Source organism: Pinus tabuliformis, chromosome 6 (genome assembly GCF_031772625.1).
Source record: "Pinus tabuliformis cultivar Carrire ecotype Pingquan chromosome 6, CPIR1, whole genome shotgun sequence".
Classification (NCBI taxonomy): Eukaryota; Viridiplantae; Streptophyta; class Pinopsida; order Pinales; family Pinaceae; genus Pinus; species Pinus tabuliformis.
The window spans coordinates 1,308,238,816-1,308,262,090 of NC_142292.1; the positions used below are offsets into that span (position 1 = coordinate 1,308,238,816).

At 41.6% G+C, this 23,275-nt stretch overlaps 1 protein-coding gene across 3 annotated transcripts in view; it reads right to left on the reverse strand.

Moving 5' to 3' along the window:
• Window positions 1-23,275, reverse strand: part of LOC149263420 (protein TIC 22, chloroplastic-like) — a 394,728-nt gene that overhangs the window by 83,937 nt on the left and 287,516 nt on the right. For all 3 annotated transcript variants that reach the window (XM_089426262.1, XM_089426260.1, XM_089426263.1), the window contains one exon: window positions 2,970-3,029. In XM_089426262.1, the coding sequence (XP_089282388.1) occupies window positions 2,970-3,029 (60 nt within the window). The remainder of the gene's footprint in view (window positions 1-2,969; window positions 3,030-23,275) is intronic.

A 23,275-nucleotide genomic window follows, 5' to 3' on the forward strand; every position in this document is an offset into this window, starting at 1 on the left:
GTGCGTGCTAGTCCAGGATTTCGAATGACCCTTTTCGGCTCGGGTGAGAGAGAGAGAGATGAGATGAGTTGAGTGAATCCAAATGAGAAAAAGACCTCCTGTATTTATACACAATTGTTGATGATTGATTAGATGAGACTGTTGGGTTTCTGAGCCTACATGAGTTGTAGGTCGGCTTGATAATTATTCCATAATCAAAATAAATTCATATCTCCATAAATACTTATCGGAATCAGATGATCTTTAGATCAATCCTACACTTCTCGATGAAAGGAATCTAATAAAAATATTATCAGCCATGAATAAGATGACCCACATGGAGTTTGGCCCTAGTTGCCAATTTTAACAAGCCTCAACCAATTTGTTGCTTTCCTTGCAAAAAGACATTTTGACAAATTCAAATAAGGTCATATACTTACTTGAAAGGATGCTCCTTTCTCCTTGTTTCTTCTTTGATGTTGATGATGGCATAGAGGATAGAAAACTTCTTCTTGATGAAGGTAGTTTTCTTTCAAGAATGAACCTTGATCTCACAAGGAGTGAGATGACACCACCTTTTGATCTAGCTTCTCTAGGAAGGAACTTGATGTATAAGTTCTTCAACTTGAGTAGGGTCTTTGTGGTCTCTTGAGATGTCTTGAGGGTTCCACCAACTTCTTTGTAGGCTTCTTCTTTGGTTATGATGCTTCCTTTGTAGATCTTGACTTCACAATGATCTTTGCTTTGATGCCTTCCTTGAAACTTGATCCTTGAGCGTCTCTTGATTAGATGCACTTTCTTGACTTTGTTACCTTAGCTCTGATACCATGTTGAGAAATCTAGGGCATCAAGTATTAAGTGATTTATCTTCAATTAGTAACTGCTTGTGAGTGCCTTTTACTTCTTTAGATTAGGATCTTCTTTTACTTAGGTTATTAGTGTTCTTCTTCATCAAATAGCTATGAATGCATGAACATAAATAGACAAGAGACACAGAATGTAGTCTATCAGCCAAGACCAAAACCTCTCACTCTTTGAGAGGAAAACCCGCCCAAATTCTTTTTATAGAGATTCCAATTGACGAATACCAAGACCAAGACCTTTGACCTATTTGCCACTCCACGACCAAGACACTAGTTCTCTTGACTGTCAACCTTCTGCTTTTTTCCTCTTCTCGACTCCTCTTCCACTTCGATCTTCTTAGCTCCAAGACATTATCACCACCAAGGCCTTGTCACTGACATGACTCCGAGATCTCCTTACTGAGTCAGCACCAAGATCTCACTTCTGTGATGGCATTGAGTCCTAACTATGATAACATCGATTCCTTCATACTGTTGTGGCATCGAGCCTTTCTCATTGTGGTGGCACTGAAACATAGTTACAGCGGTAGCATCAAAATGAATTGTGGTCACACTGAGATCATCTCCTATCCGAGCACACTGAGATGGTCACCAAAACTGTGATAGCAACGAATTGTGGTCACACTAAGATGGCACTAAGACTATGGTTTTCTGAACTGTAATGACACCGGGACAGAGAGACTTCTTCTTTGTGATAATACCGAACCTTAATCACTGTAATTTCATCGAAATGTCTCCACTGTAATGTCCGAACTTGTTTCAAAAAAAGATCCGAACTTCTACTTCTCTGTGTTAGCCTGAGTTTTGTAGTCTTGTGATGTGAAGACCCTAGCCCTGTATATATAGTTGTTGTCCAACATAAATAAGCCGACATGAACATATGAACAGTTGTGTCTCCATTAGGTGAAGCCGACATGTGTTCTTTATTTTATCTTGAGGCTGACTTGAAGAGGAATAACTTGTGCTTGTCTTGGAGGGCTACTAGACAATCCTATAGACTGATATACATTTGTAACATGCCCAAGAAGGGTTCTTCATACATGACATTGACTCTCTTTGACTTTTATGACTAGATGACAAATCCTAAAGGCTCACAATGGGATCCATCTAAAAATAAAATTCCTTGCTCATGAAACCCATGAGGTGAGCATTACAATAATAATTTTATTTTTCTTCTTTACATCATTTACATAAAATCACAATTACACATGTCATTATGAAGACCAAACCTAGTTACTTTCCAACACAGAGGGTGATAAAGTTTGGATATTTAATTGTCCTACCTATTTCTTTACAAGTGTAAGTTAGAAAGTCTACTTTGTAATAAACTCAATGTGAGATGACTTTAAATATGATTAGCCTTCTTTAGAAACAAAAAATTGGGAATATCAAGTGAATAGTCATTTCCTCCATATAACCACATAAAAGACTATTGGGAAATAATCAGTTAGTTTGAATGGTTCTCTCTCAATCTGTTGTTATGTGATTTATGCTAGTGGGTATGCAAATTTTGATATTGTCAAATTAAACAACTGTTCTTCTAATAAATCTCCATATCTTTATACCAGTTTTATTTGTTTTCCAGTTCCCCTATCATCCATTTTTAGGTTCCGTTTTTATTTTTTAGAGTTACATTGACACTCTTTCACTAGTTGCATGGATAACCTCCCTCTTTCAACACCTTAGAATAAGGGTGGGTTCAAAGAATAACGTGGTTGTAGCCTCTTGTGTTCTTCACAATATTAGAGCCCACTTAAATTCTGTTTTGTAAGTAGTTCAGCAGAATATCACTTTTTAATTTCATTTATTTGATGATAAGCTATGATCATCAGGTTCAACCCAGTCGCTACTAGCAAGCCCTATATTATCAACCATATTCTACTATACTTAACACCTTTATTTATCTCAAATCCATTTACAAATAATTATTTTAAGCGAGCTCAATTATGTTCCCAAACAATCTTCCTAATAAGAATATTAGTTTGCATATTATCAAAAGTTAATAACCAACATTAAATAACAAAAAGAAATCCCTTATTCATTCTCATTAAGTGTATAAGTGAAAACAAGATAACCAAATGAAAAAAAAAATGCATAAAAGTGAAACTGAGATAGAATGTTGTAGACCTTGCTAAAGAAAATTGGACGAAACCTCTTATCATGACTCCTCAGTATTAGATTGTTCGACTGCAATTCAATAAAAAACACCAATTGCAATTTAAGCAAGGTTGTTAACTTTGTTATAATGCAATAAACATCTCTAAGGAACTGAAATCTGAAACAACATGGGGAAATGTATATGCAAAAGATCTGAGGTATTTCATGCATGTCCATTCATATGAATTGAAATAATATATGAAGAAATCAAATCATATAATCCAGAGAGTAATTCCTGGAGAGACTGATCATTAGGAAATTCTGTCATGGAACCCACGAGTGTAAACCTTTACTCTGTAAATATATGTAAAAATTAACAGGATGATGCTCGATCTAAGCCCGTTCCATGGATTTAAACTTTAATGTAAGCATTTCATAGGTCAGATTAAAAGGCAAGGTGCCTGAACCTCATCGCACCCATTATAAACATTGAAAAAATATCATCTCAGAACATCATAGCAGCTATTTTCTTTCTAAAATCAAAACAAACATAATGAAAGTACTGTCACAAGCATATCTCAACAAGTAAATAAATGTACTCTCGAGATATGTGCTGCTTAAAAAATAGGATCACACAAAAGTTATAGAGTTTTACGTGTACGTCAGTAATTTCATTTGCTCTCTCGCTTAGACTTCTTCCATTGTTTTTTTCAATATTATTATTTGGTATCCCAATGTGGTCAAAAACTTCTTTCAAGAATCCAATAGAGGCCAAATTAAATGGGTCCTGCCTCTAAACATAGTAGAGAGTTTCACAACATTTTTTAAACAAGTACGATTTTTATTTTGAAAAATACATCATTTGTTTCATCATAAATCAAAATATATGTACAACGAGGTTGTCACATCCAAGAGCCAACAAGTGGTCACATAAGAATCCCCTTCCTACATAACCAGCATAGATCCATCTTTACTCCGGATCTACTAAGCGCCGAGAGGGATCAAATATTTTTTCACTCTATGCTAGTTTGCATATCAAGATATTTGATCCCACTCAGCGCTTAGTGGATCTAGAGTAAAGATGGATCTATGCTAGCTTAATTTCCCCTTTTAAATAGGCTACATTCCACATGAATACCATGGGTCAATGCCATGTGCCATCTTTATTTTTACCACGTGAATACCATGGGTCAATAACATGTGCCATCTCTATTTTTATTAATACTAATATTAGGGTTAATAATGTTTTGTTTCATAATATTAATAATAATTTGGCCCTAATTGATTGGAACGAAATGGATGGAGCTGGAGGGTTTTGAAGGGGGGGCTAGGGTTTTCTGGTTTATTGCAGGTCCTGGTATTGTAACGGAGGCTACCTTGGCGGTAAGCTACCCGTGATCGTTTTTGTGCTTTTCATGTGCTTCTTGTGTTTTCACTACCAGTGATTTTATTGTTTTCTCCACCTGCTCTCGGGCTCCAGACGCAATTAGCACATGTTACCAGACCGAAAGAGTCCTATTAACTTTTACCCTTTCTTCCCGAGGTTATTTACCATTGTTTTCATAGTCAGAGGTTGGGGAACAACCACGGTTTTTACCTAGGGCTTCCTTTTGGACTTTTCGCGGCAGTTAGGGTTTGTTTATGACGGATGTGGCGAATAGGGATAATATATGACTGTCGGACTCCGGGAGCTTTGAAGTTTTCACTTGGGGTCAGCGACTGTCGGGGTTTCGCCCGAGATTCTCGGAACAGCAACCGACTCATCTAAACGGCGTTGGGTTTATGCATGGATGCGAAACTGCTTGATTATTCATCTGACACCTTGGCCTCATCGGATATCTAGGTAGAAGATAAACACACGTCGGGTGTGAGGAAGGTACCAGAAACAACCCTTCTATTGGATGTGCAGGTTGCCGACCATTCCTCGTTAATGGAAGACATGGAGGTAACCCTCCAAGGGTTAGGCTTCTCTCAACCGGCAGCCGCGGTGTCGGAAGGCCTATTATGTCTGGTGAGGGTACTGACTCGCCTTTTCTTACTATCCTGTCACCTTCGGAACTGCAGACCTGGGCACATGCTCAGTAGAGTATCGAAGCTCTTCAGGGCTGCATGGGTGTGACTACGACGGGGGGTTGTGGAACAACACCGGAGTTGCGGGGTTTTTCGCCTCATTCCTACAGAGAACTTGGGATTGCACATGACGGTTTTTCCCACCCAGTTTCTGCCTCAAACACTCACTCCTCGGGTTTCTACGATGGCATCTCCAGACAGGACATAGGTCCAGAAGAAAACAGGGCCTCGGACTCAAATGAAAACCCTCAAGCAAAGGGATCACAGCAGCCCTTAAGCCCGCAAAACAAACCTGGGGGGGGGGGGAGATCAAAGTTATCAAAGATTCGGGAGCGTGGTTGGCTTCTTGTTTTTGGGGCTGGTATAAGTATGGCCCAAGCTGCGCTGACGGAGAGCATGGTTCTGGTGGGCAGGGTCCGTGGCCAAAATTAGACCTCGGCACAATTAAAAAAATGGATTGCAACGGTTTGGGGGAACCTGATGGAGCAGCTCCCTGTCGTCATCACAATGTCAAGGGGCTGGTTCGCCCTCATGTTTTCACAATCAGAACCGGTGGATTAGGTCTTGACTCGGTACTGGCACATAGAAATGAAACCAGCCCTGCTCAAATGTTGGTCACCATTGTTTGACCCAGAGAAGGAAAACATGGGAGCAAGACCGATTTGGGTGCGTCTCCCTAGAATCCCTCTCCAATTCCAGGCAAGGGACATTTTTCTGTGCATTGGTGATGACATGGGAGTATACCTGGACCATGATAGATCTTATCAGGATACAGGTTGCATGGCAATTGTTATAATTCTGGTGCACCTAGACACCCGGGAAGGTCTGGTGGAGAGCTACCGGCTACAGATGGGCGAGATCACCAGGTGGCAGATCTTAGACTATGAGGGCATCCCCTTTCGTTGCAGGCAATGTCACGAGGTTGGACACTTGTACAAAGATTGCCCTCTGCTTTCTGGGAAACAGCCGGATCCCCCGAGGTCTCTGGTATCGGCAAGCACCCAAACGACGGAGGTGGAGGTTTCTTCTTTGATGGTCCTTCCTAGTGTTCCTGTGCAAAGTCGGGATGTTTCAAGGGTGACGCCTTCGTGGATGGACTCCAGGACCTCTACAGCTCCAATCACCAAATCACGCTCCAGAGAATCAGCTCCTTTTTCGGGTACTCTTCCTCCCTCTCCTCTGTTTTCTCATGATTGTTTGTTATTCGGTATTGCAACCTGCTTCTATGTTTATTTTAGGTCCAGGCACTGGGGTTAGCAAACTGTGTTCTTTAAATTGTCCCACGGTATCAGCTCCTCCTCCACCCCTCAGCACCTCCCCGACCATTAATCAGGATGTCCCTCCTCTGGCTCCCAGAGGCAGCCCTAGCTCTAGTGGTTCTCACTGCTACAACCTGCGATCCTTACCTATTTCACAGACCTCTTCCTTTGGCATGGATGAGGACCCCCTCCCATCCTTACCCTCGAAGCCCCCCAGGGGCAGACAATCCCACTTATCCAAAGCCATCAGGCGGGCTGGCATTGAGGTGGCTTCGGGCATTCAGTCTCCCATTGATCAGGTCCTTAGAGCAAAGGGAAACCCTGCAAAGGTTACCCCATGAAGTGCCTCTCTTTAAATTGCAGGGATTTGGCCAGCCCGAGCAAAAAACTGGCACTAAAAATGTTATGCTATTCGGATCGTTTGGATGTAATTTTTCTGCAAGAAACTCTAGGGGAAGGGAGATCTTTAAAGTTTAAACAATGCTCATGAAAATCCTTCCGGATTGGGTCTTTCATTTTCTAGATGCAAGAGGGCGATCCGGAGTTTGTGCCCTGAGGTATAACAAAAGATCGATAAGATTGGATAATTTTTGGGGAGGGAAGGGCTACCTAGGCACTGATATCACCTCAGCAGATATCTTCATTCCCCTCAGGCTCATCAACATCTATGGGCCTTGCCATAACAGGGAGTTATTCTGGGAAAGACTCCTTGAAGTTGATTTCATGCAATCTGAAAATTTGATCATTGGAGGTGATCTAAATTTCTCTTTAGGGCTAGCGGAATCATGGGGTAACAGGGCCCAGACTAACACCTTAATGGCCTACTTTGAAGTATTGTTGGATTCTCATGACCTCCTGAACGTTGAAACGACAAAGCTATTGCTGACTTGGAGGAACAGAAGGACTAGGGAGAATGTTTTGGCCAGAAGACTGGATCGTTTCCTCATAAGGGCTCCTCTATTAGCTAGACTGGATCGCATTCGTCAATGGGTGGGATCAGGGGGGCAATCAGACCATTCCCCGATTTTCTTGGAGATTCGGGATGCCAACCATAAACCTCATTCGCCTTTTAAGTTCAATTCAACTTGGCTTACTGAAGCAAAATTTCACAAATTAGTAAGAGAAAATTGGACTCACTGTAGCCCTGATAACCGATCCTCCCAGACCGAGCTAATTGCAAACAACTTCGCCCGTTTAAAATCGAAAACCATCAGCTGGGCGAGGATCAAGCAGCAAAAGGATGAGGTAGAGCTTAAAAGGATTGAAGGGGTCCTCAAACAATTGGAAAACACAGGGCTTTCCAGTTATGCAACTGCAGAGTCAAAGGAACAATTAATCAAGATGGAAACACAAAAGATAAGACTGTTGAGACAGAAAGAGGAAACTTGGTGCTTAAAAAGTAGAGTGATTTGGTTAAAGGCAGGGGATGAGAACTCCAAGTTCTTTCAACAATATGCCAAAGTGAGAAAGTCCATCAATACAATTTGGGAACTGCAAGATAACTCGGGCAGGGAAGATAGTACTTTTAATCAGCTTGCTGATTTGGGAATGCATCATTTCTCACATATTTTCAAGGCGCCTAGGGGTGCCACCCTCCCCGAGATCCTTCGCATCGTTGAGGTTCTCCCTAGATTTGTTGAGATGGAAGAAGAGGAGGCTTTAAACAAGCCTATTTCGCTGGGGAAATTGGAAGCAGCACTAAAATGTTTCAATAGGGACAAAAGCCTAGGGTCGAACAGGTGGCCCATGGAATTCTATAGCACTTTTATTGAGCTCATAGAGTCGAATCTTCTCTTGGCCATTTGAGGAATGCAGAATTACAGGCAGGATGCACGAGGGGTTTAACTCGACCTTCCTGGCCCTCATCCGTAAAGTTGACAAACCCCTTACTTTTGACGACTGTCGACCCATATCCCTCTGCAACTGCATCTACAAAGTTATATCCAAAATCATTGCCTTTCGTGTAAAACCAATCTTATCTAGGATGATTTTCAAGGAGCAGTTTGTTTTCCTCAGCCACCATCAGATCCATGAAGCCATTGGGACCGCTCACGAAGGCCTCCACTCGATCAAGAAACAGAACAAAAATTCCATTATCCTCAAGATCGATCTTTCTGAAGCCTTTGATCGGGCGAGCTAGTCTTATCTACATCTCATCCTCACTCATATTGGTTTCCCTTATTCCTTCATTAAATGGATCATGTGTTGTTACTCTTCCGCTTCCTATAGTATTCTCATCAATGGGGTTGCTTCTAGTTTTTTTCATGCTGAACGTGGTTTGAGACAGGGATGCCCTCCATCCCCCCTACTTTTTCTGTTAATCATGGAAGGTCTAAGCAGATTGATAAAAAATGCTCGCTCTGTTGGAGCTTTGGGGAGGGGTCCTGATATCAGACATGACATCTCTCTCTCATCTATTGTTTGTAGACGAGTTCTTATTTTTTTAAATGGTTCTTTTTGTGACTCCTCTTGTTTCAAGAACATTCTATCACTGTTTTGTAAAGCTACATGTATGAGGCCTAATTATGACAAATCCACCATCATTTTTGCGTCATGCCTTCAAAACGAGGCAAGGTATGCGTTACAGCATTTCACTTTTGTTAGACAAGAGCTGGATTCTAGCCTTAAATATCTTGGGTTCAGGATGAAGCCAAATGGGTATCGCATCGCCGACTAGTCTTGGCTTATTGCAAAAATTGAAAGCCGCATAAACATCTGGCAACAACGATGGCTCTCCAGAGCTGGCAGGCTTACTTTGATAAAATCGGTGCTGGAGGCCATTCTAGTTTACTGGATGACTCTTGCCTGGATTCCTAAAGGTATTCTCAATAGGATACAACAGATTTGTTGTAGATTCCTATGGCGGGGTCAAAATGTGGGGCGGACATTTGCTTGGGTCTGCTAGGACAGGATTGGAAAGCCAAAAAAATGGGGTGGATGGGGAATAAAGGATCTCCACCTCTTTGCAAAGGCTCTGGCGGCCAAGATGGGCTGGCAAATTATCAAATCTGAGAGCCTATGGAAAGAGGTGGTCTACTTTAAGTATATCCATCCCCTTTCAATAATTGATTGGATTCGCAGACCCTGCCAGTCATTACTTGGTGCTTCCATCATCTGGAAGGCCATTACCCAATCTTTAAGTATAATCAAGGATGGCTTGGCGTGGAGTATTGGAAATGGTGAACAAGTTAGAATAGGCACTGATGCCTGGTCTGGTTGTGGCAATGCTCACATTCTTCCAAGGGCTTTGAGACAATTTCTTTCAGGGACCAGTATCACCTAGATTGCTCAAATTGTCAAGGTTGGGCATCCTCCCTGGGCTTCGCAGCAATGGTTGGACTATAGGATCCTGGGTATTTCGGATAGATGGAGTAGAGTTTGGCACCGGTTCATTGGTGCGCTGGAGGAAGCCAACATCAGATTATCAGGGCGAGAGGATGAGATCATTTGGGCCCCTTCTCCTCATGGTAGGTACTCCCCAAAAGATGGATATGCGACCCTTATGAACACATAGGATATGGGAATTATTTGTTGGTGGTGGCACCACCTTTGGAAACTAAAATCTCCTCATAAATCGCGGTTGTTCATGTGGTGTATCCTCTCGAACAAGGTTCCAACAGAGTTAAACCTTATGAAACGGGCTTTCCAAGGTCCCTCCAGATGTTGCCTTTGCCATACCAACGCCGAGGATACGGACCATTTATTTCTCCACTGTACAGTTACCACTCAAGTTTGGTCCTCCATTATCAACTCCCTCAACATGAAGAAAAAATGGGAGGGTCAAAACATTGAGGAAGCATGGCTTCGTTGGTGGTCTGAGGCTCCCTCTCAAAAAGCAAGGAATCTCCCTCTGATTGTTTGTTGGGGCATTTGGTTAAATAGGAACCGCCATATCTTTCAAAATGCTCAAATCAACTGGTCCGTCACCTGTAACAATATTGCTTCCAACTACAACCTGATACCTGACGATCCTGACTATCAGCATACTCGGGTCATCACGCCTGAAAGTATTGATAAAAGCTCTCCTTGGGCTTATTTTGATGGCTCAGCACAGGCTGTGGGCTGTGGGGGGGGTTGTTCTCCACATAAATGAGCACCTTTCTTTCAGAATCAAAGTGGGGCTAGGGAGGGGCACAAATAATTTTGCTAAGCTAAATAGTTTAAGACACCTTCTACATTTTGCACTGGAACAAAATTGTCATAGGATACAGATTTTTGTGGATTCACAACGTGTTATAAATTGGATCAACGATGCTTATCATTGTCACTTGCAATACTCAGGGATTCACTGGATGATGTCATCACTCTAAAATCACAATTTGATTTTATTGTATGCTCTCACATATGCTCTCATTGGACTTAAAGGAAAGGAAGAAGTCGTCCAGGTCAAAGGAAACACTTGCCAGATGGGGATATGCAAGATCATGTAGATTATCTGATAGAAACCTTAGCAGAGGATCCCCTAGTCTGGGAAGGCAACAAGTGTTTCATCAGGAAATCCAACTTATGGAATTCATGAGATGAAGGACTAATAACTTGAGAAATAAAGCAAATCAAGGGATTGAAGATCTTTTCAATCAAGAAAGCTACTGGAAGAAGCCTGAAGCAAAAATGAGGTATGTATGCTTGTACTTGTATTTAATATTGTAATGTCATGAGTCATGACATATGGTTGCAGGTAACATGGATCGAGCATGATCAAGAAAAAAAGGATCTCCTCCTCTAAAAGGATGCAGAAAGACATAAGTCACATTAGATGAAATCAACATAATATGAACTCATATAAAGTATGAGGTGGTTGACTATATTGAAGAACTCTGACTAAAAGCTCTTAGGAATGAAATATGTGAGGATGGAAGAGATCGTGAAATATGCAACCAATGTTGCAGGAAGCGCCCCCCCCCCTGGTTCCAAGCCCGGAAGCGCATCCTGTGCGGATGCGTCTAAGAAGCTTCCCCGGAAGCGCGCTTCCGCCTGATTTTGCCGTTTCCTGGAATTTTCCGAAGCGTGGCTCCAAAGCACAATTCTGGACCTCCAAAGCGCGCTTTGTACGGCACTTTGGGCGTACGAAGCGTGGCGCTTTGGAGGGAGAAGCGCACGCTTCCCGTACGCTTCTGTATGCTCCCAGAAAAGCGCCGCGCGGAGGATGAAATTCAATTTTATTTTATTTTATTTTATTTTTTAATTTTCGTTGACTTGGAATAAAGGGGGTGGGTTAGGGTGAGGTTAAGGTGAGGAATGAAGGGAATAAAGCCCCCATTCATTCCTCATTTGCTCACTTTGAGTTTATGAGAGTTGGAGAAGAGAAGAGAAGAGAGGAAAGGAGAGGAGAAGAGAGGAGAGCTTAGAGTAGTGAAGGAGGAGGAGCTAGGAGAAGGAGGAGGAGCTTGGAGCAAGAGCTTGGAGGACTTCATCTACAAGAGCTAAAGAGGTAAGTTCAAACCCCAAACTCCCTTATTTTTTTGACATTTTTTTTTGTATTTTTCTCCTCCCTCTCCTACTCTTTCCCATTGTTTCTTCTTTCTCCTTTACTTGCAGGTTGTCCACCACCTATATCCATATTCCAAGATGGTGTTCTTTTGTCTTCTATGTATCATTCCACTCTCGGTTTCAACGATGGCAAGGGGGAGTAAGAATAGAAGGGAAGAAGCATAAGAGGATAGTGGTCCCAATATGAGTGACCCAATGTATGATGAGGAGGAAGGGTTTGAAGAGGAAGGGGATGAACCTGAAGGGGAAACTGAAACACTAGATGGGAAAGTTGCATTAACACCCTTATGGAACTATGTGACCAAACTTGATGGGCGAAAGGGTGGTGGAACTTACAAATTTGTGTGCTCTCATGGTTGTAATGCAGGAAAACCATATTGTGGTTCATATACCCGTGTGAGGAGGCATCTTTGTGGGGTGTTGGATAGTGATGATAAAAAGGGTCTTGTGGGGGTACAAATTTGCCCAAACATTTCATCTGAAGAAAGAAGAAAATACATCCAAATAGAGGAGGCTGCACAACAAAAAAACAAGAAACAAAAAACTCATTCTGAATCAAGTGCAAGTGCAACCTCTAAATTTGGTAGCTCATCTCCTCATGGTACTTCTGCAAGCTCTGGAGGTAGAAGAACAATAGGGGATTTCCTTAATGTTGCTGGGAGGGATGATCTGGATGGAAAGATAGTTCGTTTTCTTTGTGCTTGCGGTGTACCATTCAATGTGCTTCGCTCTCCCTATTGGCATGAAATGGTAAAGGCCATCAATGAAGCCCCAAAAGGATACAAGGCCCCCAACTATGAGAAAGCTAGAACAGTGTTATTAAAAAGAGAAAAAGCTAAGGTTCAAAGAGCTTTGACACGTTTTACAAATGAGTGGGTAGATTCTGGGGTATTTGTATCAGATGGGTGGACAAATATTAGAAACCAACATTTGATAAATGTTCTTGGTGTTTCTTCTAGTGGTGCAGTATTTATTACATGTCATAACTCCTCCTCCATCAGTGCATCTGCACAAAACATTGCAGATCTCCTATTGAAATCAGTCAAAGATGTTGGTCCGAATAATGTGGATCAAGTGATCACAGATAATGCAGCAAATTGTAAGGCAGCAGGAAAAATTATTGAGCGTACTTATCCACACATCTTTTGGTTTGGGTGCTTGGTTCACACATTGAACCTTTTGATGCATGATATAGTGAAGCACAAATAATGTGGGTGGATTACTGAGCTTTACAGGAGAGGGAAGCAACTCATTAAATTCATCACAGGGCATACAAGGGTAAACTAATTCTATGGCACTTACTCCAAGTTGCAGTTGCTTAAACTTGCAAAGACAAGATTTGCTAGTTATTACCTCACCTTTAGGCGGCTAGTGAAGGTGAGACAAGCTTTAACTAATCCAGTGTGTGCTAAATCATGGGATGAAATTAACACTGAAATAGATGGTGCTAATGTAGTCAAGGACACTGTTCTTGACAGTTACTTTTGGTCACAGGTTAAATACGTTTTGCAATTTACCAAACCAATTTATTACATGATCAAGTTTGGAGATTCAGATCGAATAGTAATTGGGGAGGTGTATGAGCAAATGGATAGCATGTTGGGGCAGATTAAAGACATTGTTGAGCCTAGAGATACCACCTTGTACAATTATATTCGTGCAGAGGTGGAAAACTGATGGGAAATGCAAAATGTTCCATTGCATGCATTAGCATATGTTTTGACACCTAAATACTATCATCCATCATGGCTTTCAACACCAGCACCTGGGGGGGGAAGCAGGAGAAAACCACACCAAGATCAAGAGGTTCACAAAAAATATATGGCTGTGTTGTCGCGCGGATTGACACGACAACGCTCAGACCGGGGGCTGTCACTCTGATCCCCGATCCCTCCGTTTAAGCCTGTCTCCCACGGCTAAGGGGGGTAGACCCTGTGAGATGATGAGACCAACTGTCGACCAGTTGGTTGGGAGACACGAGATCCGATATAAAAAGCACTCGATGGATTTGATTAGTTAGCAGACCAGTGCCTTTATTAAAATGATTACTTGTTAAATGATATAGAAAAGTAAACCGTGAACAGCAATCATCTGTCATCAAAGGCATCAGCTAAAACACAATGCTCTTAGAATGACCAAAACGATATCCAGCAATTGAGAAATTTCAAAAAAATGAATGCTTTAAACCACCACGAATCATAAACCATTAACCAGATATCAATTTCGCATCTCGACTTGAAAATTTAGATCCCAGCATGAAAGATGATAAATCCCGAAAATGACTGGATCTGACGAAGAAAATTTTCCCAAATTTTTTTATACTTTTTCGAATTTTTTATTTTTTATATTTTAAAACAAAAGTTAAAAATGAAATCTAAAAAATTTAATCTAAAGTAAACTATTTAAAAAAAAAAAAAAAAACTAAATCTAAAAAAAATTATAAATCTTTTTTTTTTATTATTTTTTTTTTTATTTATATATTAAATGAAAACTATATAAAAATGAAACTAAAGTCTAAAATTGAAATAACCCTAAAAATGAAATTTAAACTACATACATATAATAATAAAAGTTTATTTCTAAATGAAAATCTAAACGTATATCAAAAATAAAACTAAAAAGGGGAACTCTTAAATCTAATTTAAATCCTAAATGAATGCTATACTAAAACGCATGATCATTAAAATCTATACTAATAAAAGCTAAATAACCAAAAGATAACAGAAATTCAATTTTTTTAAATTTATTTTCTATCGAAACCTAAGGAAAACGACAATGAAAAGAATTTAACTTGATGATCAACGCAATGCCATTCAGAAAATCAGAAAAACGATTTACGTTACCGCCTGTGTAATCTCACCAGAAATTTGACGGCGAACCAGTGGATATCCCGAGGCTTTGCGAATGAGAAGGTGAACAGTAATAGATCATAGCCAACGACGAAGGTACCGTAACCCTTGTTCAGCGAAAATTACCGAATGCGTGGAGAAAATCTCTTAAATCGTTTCAGAACTCACCTCATTTACCTGGCCCATTGAACGATTTCGATACCTGGATCCTCCGCGTGAATGAGATGTGGTTTCCAGCTCCGGACGCGGTGATTCGAAAGAGTTTCATGAGCGTGCTCAGATTGATGGCCAGCTGCGCAAACACTGGCTGATATTGCTTGATCACGCGGAGCTTTTGATGGCGGCTCAGAAAACCCCAGCACGTGCTTCTGATTGAACCGATGCCTCCAAATTCACAACTGGATTCTTCAATACTATTTCATGCCAAATACATCGACGCTTTTTCTTGCACCGTCGTTTTCAAAGGATCTGTTCACGCAGTAACTGGAACGATAAATAGAGACTTTATTCTCTGCGTGTTTGTAACTGGAACGATAAACCTCAGCTGATGAAGCGATTTGCCCAGGAAAACCACAGCGTATGCTTTCGGTTTCGGAATGATGCATGCTACGGCTTCGATAGCTGAGGGCTTTCCACTGTTTTTGATTTCATGTAATGCAAGTAATATTGACGATCTGGTTCCAGGAATGTTCTTCGACAGCTGACTCAAAAATTGCTCTTGATGAAAACCCTGTAGCTGAAAACACAAAAATACAAAACCCTAATGAAGACTGAATAAAGCAAAAATTTTGAAATTTGAAACCCTAGATCAGCCTAATAATTTACAGATTGTGGCCCCTGAAATGCCAGATTTAGCAATAACAGCAGTAATATTTTCGAAATATCAGAAAACTTGAATTCTGCTGTGAACAGAAAGAAAATCTCTCATGCAAAATACGAAATAAACTTTAAATGATTAACCCAGGGCAAAATCAGCTGGGCTCTGCAAAGAAAAGCCTGTGGGAGTCGGCTGGTTCAGCCTAGAACTTCCCCAAACGCCCACAATTTCCTTCAGAAAGGTTTTCCTGCACATCTCAAGCAACCATCAGCAAAGAGAGAGAGAATGCTGCTAGATCTCAGGAAATAATGGAGATACCTGCCATTATTCCAGAAACCCTACAACATTCAAACCCTAGCAAGTGAGCAAGATACCTGTACTCACAATACTCTGAAAACAAGCTATTATTAACAGCTGAAAACTGAAATATGCAGAAAAATAAACATCTCACAGCAATTCCAGAGAGTAACACCGGCCAGATTTGGACCCCAAAGTCTTCTTTATTAACCAGAAAATCAGATTACAAGAGAGCTTTTTCAGTACAGACTCACAGATCAGATCTGCCTGAAATGACCCCTAGCACCCTACTTAAAGGAAATGCCTCCAACGGCTAGTTCGAGTGATCCATGTAGAAATGATCTCGACCGTTGATGAGGATCAAGACATCTCTTGATCTCATCCGTCGATTTATTCACTTAAAATATTATTATTTTATTAGTTAGGGTTTTTGTTTTATTTTTTAATTTTTTATTATTTTTTATTTATTTCATTTTTTAAATTTTTACTTATTTTATTATTTTATTATTTTTATTCATTTTTTAATTTTTTAATTCATTTTAAAATGGATCATCGAACTAAGCCTTCGGAAAACATCACCTAGGACCTAGGACTTAGGACTCATGAGGGGATTTAAAACATTTTTCGACCCTCAGGACACATTACATCATGACTTTTACAATTTACATCTTAAGGGAGAAAACCCCTTTAACATAGACCCTCACAAATCACCCAGTTCTGCGACACAACTATAATCTAGCAGATCAACACACTAGGATTCTCCTAAGATTCCAATGACAAAATCAATCCCGGCTTTGGGGTCAGGTTTGAAGGAAAACTCTGCCGATCCGTGGATCGGTGAGACGAAAAACCTTCCGGGACGTAGATTATCATCAGAAAGTTAGGTCCACCTAGGCAAATTACATACATGACTCATGTCTGCTAAGATTATTTACAATCAATACATGCAGACTGGGTTTACAATCAAAAAGATCAAGGTGCTGATGATGAGAGGATGGCACGGACATGCTGATCAGGTGCTGCCCCTTTTTGCCAAGAAAAGGGGGATGTACTGCATGGGTAGTTGACCAGTAGAGGTCAACAGGCTGCATTGAGTAAATTAATCCCTGATGAGGAGGAGGCTGCATTGGGACGGAGGCAGTTGAGAAACTATACGCTTAACCCTGGTCCATTTGGGAGCATGCATGCAATTAGAGATCGAGAGACTTTTTCTTCTCTTGAGTGGTGGAACATGCATGGAGGGGTACTCCACTTCTACAGACTTTGGCATTGCGGGTGCTATCACAGGTGGTAAACACTTCTTCTACAGAGAAGTGTTGGAGCTCTTATTCTTTCATCCACAGTGTTAAAAGGAATATGTTGAGTTTAGACCGGGCAGAGAACTTGGTTTATGTTCATTACAACTTGTGATTGTTGTCCCATTACTGTGGAGATGCAAAGTCTAATAAAGACCTGTTGATTTGGGACAAGAATCCAGAGGAGCCCAATTTGGAGGATGGAGTGTTGCAATTAGAGCAATTAGAGGATGCTCTTATCCAGGTATGTCCATTGTGGTATGAATTTCCCAATTTTTCCTTATAAAGCATTTCTCTAATTCATGTTTTTAATTTTTTTGTTAACTAGTGTCTTTTTTTTGCATGAATTTTTTGAGCGATTCCAGGATGATGATGATCATGTTGATATGCCACCCCCACCCCCATCTGGTCCCTTGGTTCCTAGGTTCCATGGTTCAACACCAACAAGAGGGGGTTCTTTTTCATCAGTTTCAGTGCCACTGCCACAACTTCCACAGGCACCATCTTCTTCATTTCCACCACGTCGAGGCCCACCACCACGTCGAGGCCCGTCGCCACGTTCTCTTCGTGGTGGAAGGAGGAGAGATTAGTAGATATATTCACAATTTACTACTTTTGTCATAGATTACTCATTAGACTTGTAGGCTTGTGAATTTGAATTTTGAACCTTTTTTGTCTTGGCGGTGACCAATTGACATATTTTGTAAACATTATTATTTGAATTTTGGACATGACAAATGTTGACAATGGCTCACTTGCTAGATAAATCATAATATGCTCTATGTTTTATGTTTTATAATATGCTTAAATGTTTTATGTTTTATAATATGCTTAAAAATTTGATGTATGTTTGTAATCGCTAGATTATAGATGGTTGCTATACATACTAGTAACTACAACGGAATCATGGATGCCATATCTATCTTGATTTATGCAAAAATATGCATGTTTTCATGTCTTATACAACTAATTTGGTATTTGGGATGTTTGTTTTGAGTATAAATGCAAAAAAAAAAATATATATATATATATATATATATATATATATATAGCAGACGCTTCGCTTCCTAGATTTTTGGAAAATGATGCTTCCGCGTCCCCGCTTCCAAAAAAACGTCCCCGCTTCGTCCCCACTTCGTGCAACATTGTATGCAACCATGATGAAGGCAATCAACATCCAAAGGAACATGAAGATTTGATTAGGAAATCTCTCAAAAAGATATGAAGACCCTGATGGAAGTCTGAAAAGATGAAGACCCTTGACAACCAATATCTTTGGGAGATGTGTCAACGCGTATGCAGGATGTTGATACCTACAAGAAGATCACAGGAAAAGGCCAGCACCAAAAAGGTAATATGTGATTTGTCTTTGGTGTCTAACCTCATGGAGAAAGTATGGGTATGTGTGTAGGGCCATGGTAAGAAGAGTTGTGAAGGATGTCACAACTATGTACCTTGTGATCGAGAGCGATCACCATTGAAGAAAAGGTGAAGATAGATGGCCCTATGAAGGAAGTCCCAAATGTGAAGCCAAGGAGGATAATTTCCGGGAAAGAAGGAATGACATTATGAAGGAAAGTGATGGATGGTTGAACCCTACATGTGAAGAAATTGATGACATCAAAGTCTTGGATCGTCAGTCAACTAGAAGACCCTATAAAGTATTGATGACAGAGTCCCTAGGTAAGAGGGAACTTTGGGAGGTTCTTATGAGCAAAGGAACCCGAGTAAGTTTCGGAGAAGAGAAACTTGAAACTAATCCCTAGTTAAGAGGGAGAGTTAGACATGACATTCTTGTCTTCAGGTTGGAAGTGTTGAAATTTCTAAGTATTACCCGTTAGAAATTTTATCTATATTCTCTGGTTTGTTTCGCCTACTTGTTTAATTACTAACAAGTTATTTAACCATATAAACACTAAAATAAACACAATACACTCTCAACCATCTACAGATCAGCGACTGAAAGAAATGATCAAACACACAAGTGACACCGTTATTTTTGGACAATCGTTCCCAGAAAAACCAAACTTGGGAAAACAGGTGCAGCAGTTCTGAGAGTTTTTATTATTAAGCAGCTTTTCTTAGTACATTGGGTGCCAAACTGGCTCACCCGACAGAGATAAAAAATCTACCAGTAATACCTCTCTTCGGAAGTAGATATTTTGAAAGTCTTCCCCGTGAAACCCTCTCCAGCACAATTTGAAGCACTGTGTCAGCCCTCCTGGCCTCTGCATCAACCTGAAACCCTCTGCGTCAGTCCTCTGAGGCTCTGCACAGCCTCTCTAGCTCTCTGCGTCACTCCTACAACCTCTGCGTGGGTGACGCAGGCCCTTCTGGACTCTGTGTAGTCCCTGCTAGCCTCTGTGTGGTTCCCTCTGGCTCTGCGTCTGCCTCTCTACTTCTGCGCTCGCCTTTCGACACTATCATTGCCTCTCTGCCTCATACTCACTGCCCCTTGTTGCAACTCTAATCATTGATTCGATTTCTCTTATCAAACCCCGCACTAGAAAATTGAATGACTGATCACTCTGGTGTATCTCCAACTGACCCTCAAGCCTCCTCTTATACTTTTTCTGTTGAGTCTTCAACTGCTGAGATTACATCTCTAATCAACGGCTAAGAATAGATTTGGCTTAATCCATGTCATTTAGAACCTTCTAACCCAGTTTTATATTAATACCCATTAATATTTTTATTTTCCTGAGTTTAGACTTAGGAATCCATTAAAAGTATTAATTATTTTAATATCTCCTTAACTGGGCAGAATTTCCCCAAACCATTTCTGGGTCTTGGAGACCTCATGTGCTTTAGCCTCTCCACCAGTTTTCATGGCTAGAGCACATTCGATGCTACCCCAAAATCAACACTCCCTCTTAGCGAGGACTGTGCTCTAGTAATACTCCACGCTAAGTATCACCTTGGTTATACGGCACAGGTACATATGCTGATGCTAAGCCTCCCCACCCAATGTCCTCTCCACTGCTGCCCATAGCTCTGCCACTGCCACTGCTACATCCGTACGGCAGCTCCCTCTGCATCCATGTTGTTGTTGATCCTTTCTCCCAACACTGCAGTTCTCTCTCATCATGCCGCATCGTGCTATTGCTACTACTACTGCACTGCAACTCAGTTATTGAGAAGTAAGTAACTGATCCACCCAACTACTAACATCCTTGTCATGCTAGAAACCCTCTCGATGTTGAAGCTCTCTTTGCCACTGTCATGTGCTCCCTCTGTTGCTGCGACAACTTTGTGCCTCTCGCACCACTGCAAACCTCTTTGTGCCATCCTGCACTTCTGCAACCTCTCTGCACTGCCTAGGACTACTGCACTGTAGCACTCTCTGCTGCTTCATCCGCATCCGCTTCTACCGACATCCGCCATCTTGCTACTGTCACTTCGGGGCTCCCGTAGCCAGGTATGATCCAAGAGTTTGGGTACCTCAAGGAGCCAGCCCCTCATCGCCTGAAATCCTCCTGACAACAGCTTGATGTCTCCCCACCTCTTCTCTAGAGTTACATGTGCATTCATGGCATAATCGTCATCCTCCTCTACCTCGAAGAAGAATAAGGGAGAGGCGTCTGACTCCAAGGCAGCGCCAGCAAAGGACACTAGTTCGCATAAAGCCCTAGTTCCCTACAGTTGAACCACTTTATCTTGGAGAGGTCCTTTTTCTTCCTCTTCTCTTGCTTCCCCACAGATGCCAGAGCTGCATCCTCTTCCTCCTCTTTCTTGACCCGGACTCCTTTGCTGTTACTTCCCATATTGGTCAACTCTCTGATCTCTTCTTGGCGAAGAGTTGCCCATAATTCTTCCCAATCTGGAAGATTCACTCTGCACAGAATGCTCTGGACAAATGTCTCCCACTCCTCGGAGACTGTGTTTAGGGCGGTCCTCACCATCAACTCCTGATCCGGTGTGGCCCCTATGGAAGCCAGGTTGTCCCAGATCTCCTACAACCTGCTGAGGAAGTGATCTACCTGCTCCCCCTTCTGCATCTGATACAACCATAGTTGATTCTCCAGTAGCATCTTCCTCTGCACGGAAGTGCCTTGATACAATGTCTTCAAGGTATCCCACATTTCCTTTGTCGTCTCCTTCTCGGTAATATGTTGGACCACATTATCCTTGACTCCATCAAGGATTATGCATTTCGCGTTGGCCATCGCATCCTCATACCTTTCTTTGTCAGTTGGGTCAACTAGGATAGCCATGGTTCCCAAAGCGAAGGCCTTGATGCGATGTCTATCTAAAACGAACAGGATCCTGGCCTTCCAGATGACAAAGTTGGTACCCCGTCCAGCCTGTCCTGATCCCTCATTCCATTTATGGCCATCTCTCTAATCTTCTTTTCGACTCCTCTGAGTCTCTACTTCCCTCCTGGAAGTTCTCTTTTCGACTCCCTCTGAGTCGCTACTTCCCTCTTGGAAGTTCTCTGCTAGACTCCCTCTGAGTCTCGATTTCCCTCCTGGAAATCCTCCTGCCAACTGCTGAATCGCACTTCTCCGATCTCCTATGCACCTACAACACTAATCTTGATTTCTTGGCTAGAAATCCGCCTAGGTAGCGACTCCCTCTACCTTGGTTTTGCCCCGTTAGGTACTATTCCGTCTCGGCAGCAACAACACCCCACCAGCTTCACTCCCTGCAATCTACCCACAACTTCCTATGCCCCAGCAATTGAAGGACTGAGCCTCTAGGCTCTGCACAATCCCGGGAAGGTTGACTTGCTCCCTTGGCCAACTATGTCAACCCTCCTGGTCTCTACGTGGCCCTTCGTGAGCCCCTTCTGCCTTCTTCTGCCTCTGTGTTGGCCTCTCTCTAGCTCGAACTGATGACGCAGGCCCTCTGCATCAACTCTTCTCTGCTGCTTTCTGCTTAGGAACAGCTTTTGTCACTTGGGGCAGTTGTTTCTGCCGCAAATTCTCTGATTCAGCTGGCGCCTTCAGCGCTCCTATGATCAACAACCCTCTGATACCATGTTGAAATTTCTATGTATTACCCGTTATAAATTTTATTTGTATTCTTTGGTTTATGTCCCCTACTTGTTTAATTGCTAACAAGTTATTTAACCATATAAACACTGAAATAAACATAATACAGTCTCAACCATCTACAGATCAGCAACTAAAAGAAATGAACAAACACACAAGTGACACTGTTATTTTTGGACAATCATCCCCGAAAAAACCCAACTTCGGAAAACTAGTGCAGCAGTTCTGAGGCTTTTTATTATTAAGCAGCTTTTCTGAGTACACTGGGTGTCAAAATGGCTCATCGCTCACCCGACAAAGATAAAAAATCTGGCAGTAATACCTTTCTTTGGAAGAAGATATTCTGAAAGTTTGCCCCATGAAACCCTCTCTAGCACGATCTGAAGCACTACGTCAGCCCTCCTAGCCTCTGCGTCAGCTTGAAATCATCTGTGTCAACCCTTTGAGGCTCTGCGCAGCCTCTCTGGCTCTCTGCGTGACTCCTGCAGCCTCTTTGTGGATGACACATGCCCTTCTGGCCTCTGTGCAATCCTTGCTAGCCTCTGCGTGGTTCCCTCTGGCTCTATGTCTGCCTCTCTGCTTCTGTGTTGGCCTTTCGGCACTATCTTTACCTCTCGGCCTCGTACTCACTACCCCTCGCTGCAACTCTGATCACCGATTCGATTTCTCTTAGCAAACCCCGCTCTAGAAAATCGAATCACTGATCACTCTGGTGTATCTCCCACTGACCCTCAAGCCTCCTCTTATACTTTTTCTATTGAGTCTTCAACGGCCGAGATTACATCTCTAATCAATAGCTAAGAATAGATTTGGCTAGATCCATGTCATTTAGAACCTTCTAACCCAATGTTATATTAATACCCATTAATATTTTTATTTTCCTAAGTTTAGACTTAAGAACCCATTAAAAATATTAATTATTTTAATCTCTCCTTAACCGAGCAAAATTCCCCAAACCATTCTGGGTCATAGAGATCTCATGTGCTTTAGCCTCTCCACCAGTTTTCATGGCTAGAGCATATTCGATGCTACCAAGTACCATTATGAATACCTCCCTAGTTAAGAGGGAGTGTTGAAGAAAGTGTAACTAGGTTCGGTCTTCATAATGACATGATCTTTGTAAATGATGTAATAAAGAGAATAAATTATTTTTGTATATCTTGCTACATGGTTTTCATGAGCAAGAAGTGTCATTAGGTCAAAGACTTCTTCTTGATGTCTTTAGGATTTTATTTATATGTCAAAGAGTCATGTCATGTATTAAG